Raw genomic sequence first — 3260 nt, forward strand, 5'->3', positions numbered from 1 at the left:
TCATGTTTCACAGGAAAATAAATACCCCATTCATTCTTAAATACAATTACACATATATAAAATATATTGGAATAATTTCAGTTTGAAACTACAGTACAAAAAAAATCCATTCATCCTCCATACACAACCCCCCTCCCAATCTTTTAATACTAAACTTTGAGCAAGTGAATTAGTTACAAATGACCCCTTTAAAATCACAGTTTGCTAAAGTAAGTGTCTACAAATAACACCAGTTTGCACTGCAATAATTTACCAGCTCCTGCATCATGGAGTGTAGCTTATTCTTAGTCTATTTTAAAAATAGGTGACCCTTTGTGTCTGGAAAAAAGAACATAAAAACATGTACTCCTGGAGATCTGTTCAATTATAAAATATAGGCTGACTTAAAATACTGTCTAAGTGATACAAAAAATTATATATATATACATATATATAATTTCCAACATCAGCAAATCCTGCTGTACCTCAGAACCCAAATTCATTCCCTTCCTTACAGGTCTGTTTCCCTATTGGTGTCCAGACAGAGTGCATAGAGGGATTTTCTAAGATCTAGGTTGCTTTTAGCTTTGATATTGGTTTTCTCTAAGGATCCAGTGCCATTGTTGATCCCCTCACTGTTTTCCAAGTGCACAACAGATTTGTTCAGAGAGTTTTTACTGTGACTTCTCTTCAGCTCCCCCCCAGCTGAGCTGCCCTGAGCGCTGCTGGGCTCCTCCTTGAGAATAGCCTGCTCTTCGTTGTCAGTTCCTCGGTGGTAGAAGTAGTTGAAGTTGGACACGATGACAGGTACGGGCAGGGCTATGGTCAGCACGCCAGCGATAGCACACAAGGAGCCCACGATCTTGCCCCCTACGGTGACAGGCCTCATATCCCCATAGCCCACCGTCGTCATGGTCACCACTGCCCACCAGAAAGCGTCGGGGATGCTGGAGAAATGGGAGTCTGGGTCGTCCGCCTCGGCAAAGTACACGGCGCTGGAGAAGAGGATCACCCCGATGAAAAGGAAGAAGATGAGGAGCCCCAGCTCCCGCATGCTGGCTTTCAAAGTCTGCCCCAGGATCTGCAGCCCCTTGGAGTGTCTGGAGAGCTTGAAGATCCTGAAGACCCTGACCAGGCGGATGACCCTGAGGATGGCCAGGGACATGGCTTGCTGCTGGCCCCCGTTGTTGTTGCTGGCGGTGCTGGGGGTCCCGGGCTCCTGTTGCTCCTGAGCCAGCTCGGTGCCCAGGGTGATGAAGTAAGGGATGATGGCCACTATGTCGATGATGTTCATGATGTTCCTGGAGAACTCGGGCTTGCTGGGGCAGGCGAAGAAGCGCACCAGCAGCTCGAAGGTGAACCAAATCACGCAGGTGGTCTCGATGATGAAGAAGGGGTCGGACAGGGTGCTGGGAGGCTGCATCGGGGGGGCCTCCCCGGCGGTGCCGTTCAGGGCTGCCCCGTGCGGGGGCAGAGGGGCCGGCAGCTCCCTCTCGTCCCGGAACTCGGGCAGGGTCTCCAGGCAGAAGGTGATGATGGAGATGAGGATCACCAGCACCGAGACGATGGCGATGCCCCGGGCGGAGCTGGAGCTCTCCGGGTACTCGAAGATGAGCCACACCTGGCGCTGGAACTCGTTGCGGGGCAGGGGCTTCTCCTCCTCCTTGATGAAGCCCTCGTCCTCCCGGAACCGCTCCATGGCCTCCTCGCCCAGCTGGTAGAAGCGGATCTCGTCGGCGAAGACGTCGATGGAGACGTTGACCGGCCGGCGCAGCTTGCCCCCGGACTGGTAGAAGTAGAGGATCCCGTCGAAGCTGGGCCGGTTGCGATCGAAGAAGTACTCGTTGCGCAGCGGGTCGAAGTACCGCATGCGCTTGTCCGGGTCGCCCAGCAGCGTGTCCGGGAACTGGTTGAGGGTGCCCAGCTGCGTCTCGAAGCGCAGCCCGGAGATGTTGATCAGCACCCGCTGGTGGTGCAGGGCGCGCTGGTTCTCCTCCTCCTCCTCGGCCGCCGCGGCCATGGCCATGCCCAAGCGGTGCCCGCCTTCCTCCGGCAGTACCATCGCCTCCTCCTCGCCCCCTCCCGGGTAGGGGCGCGGCGGCTGGGGAGGAGCAGGCGGCGGCGAGGCGCCCCGGGGAGCGGGCACCCTCCGGCTGGTGCTGCCGGTGCTGTCGCTCCTGTTTCTGCAGCCGCCGCTGCCCGCCCGGGGCTGCTCCTGCTCCGGGGCGCCGCTGCAGTCGTTCAGCCAAGCAGGGGCGGCGGCGGAGTTGGGGATGTGGAGCAGGTCCCCCCGCCGCCGCGCCCGGCCGCCTCCAGCATCCTCGCCCCCTCCCCCGATGGCCGTGGCGCCTCCGTTCTCCAAAGTCACCAGCGCGATCTCCATGGGCAGCGGCGGGAGGGAGGCGCGGGGCAGGCGGCGGGCATGCTGCGCTCCCCTCCCTCCGAGCCGGCCACCTCCGGGCTGCCCCCGGCCGCCGCCTCCGGAGCGCTAGTGCGCCGCGAAAGGCAGCCCAGCCGAGCCCCAGGGAACCGCGCGGGGACCCGGATATGAACGAGCGAGCATTAGGCTTGACGTCAAAGAGGATCCCTTCTTCCCCGCGCCCCCCAATGCAAACAACCAGCAGCCTCCCCGGTTACCAGGCTACAGCATCCCTGCCTGGCAAACACGGCCCGCCCCGGCCAGCCGCCCTGCCCCTCGCCCAGCCCTGCCCCTCGCGGCGGCGGCCCCCGGGGGACAAGGGGATGTTCCCGTGCCGTGCACATTCCTCCCTGGAGTGGTAACTGCCCGGGAGTCAGGGGAGCTGAGCGGGGAGAAGGGCACTACAGGTAGTTGACTTCGCCGTGGAAATTCTCCCCCTCGGATCTCAGTCACTCTGAAGCAGATCCAGGGGAATCAGTGGATCTACTCCGGGTTCACACTGCTTTCACTGGGATCTGAATCTGGTCCATGGGGGGTGGGGAAGGGTTCTCCATGGAGAAATGGCAGGGAAGAAGAAGTGCAAATATGACAAAACAGGGAACCATTCCCGAGCTCCTTACTCGGCAAAGTTCCCACTAGGATCCATGGGGCAGCGATCGCAGTGGGCTTTAATGAGACTATAACCATCCAGCTCAGACCCAGAGAAAGTCTCCTTTCAGTTATAGATCCATTGATGCCAGTGCGTGTAACGGGAGAAATGGGTTGATGAGAGAAGGGTCAGCTAGACAGGACCCAGAACCGCTGTAATAATGTGATGCAAGGAAGGACATGAAAAATTGTATCTCGCATCAAAAGGGGGTAT

General features: G+C 58.1%; 1 protein-coding gene across 1 annotated transcript; it reads right to left on the reverse strand.

Moving 5' to 3' along the window:
• Positions 1-490: 490 nt before the first annotated feature.
• On the reverse strand, positions 491-2362 carry KCNA5 (potassium voltage-gated channel subfamily A member 5). Its single transcript, XM_024197410.2, has one exon. It carries the CDS (start codon positions 2360-2362, stop codon positions 491-493), a length of 1872 nt encoding a protein of 623 aa, XP_024053178.2.
• Between the last annotated feature and the right edge of the window lie 898 nt (positions 2363-3260).

This window comes from Terrapene carolina, unplaced genomic scaffold (genome assembly GCF_002925995.2).
Source record: "Terrapene carolina triunguis isolate 2854851 unplaced genomic scaffold, T_m_triunguis-2.0 Scaffold112, whole genome shotgun sequence".
Lineage (NCBI taxonomy): Eukaryota > Metazoa > Chordata > Testudines > Emydidae > Terrapene > Terrapene triunguis.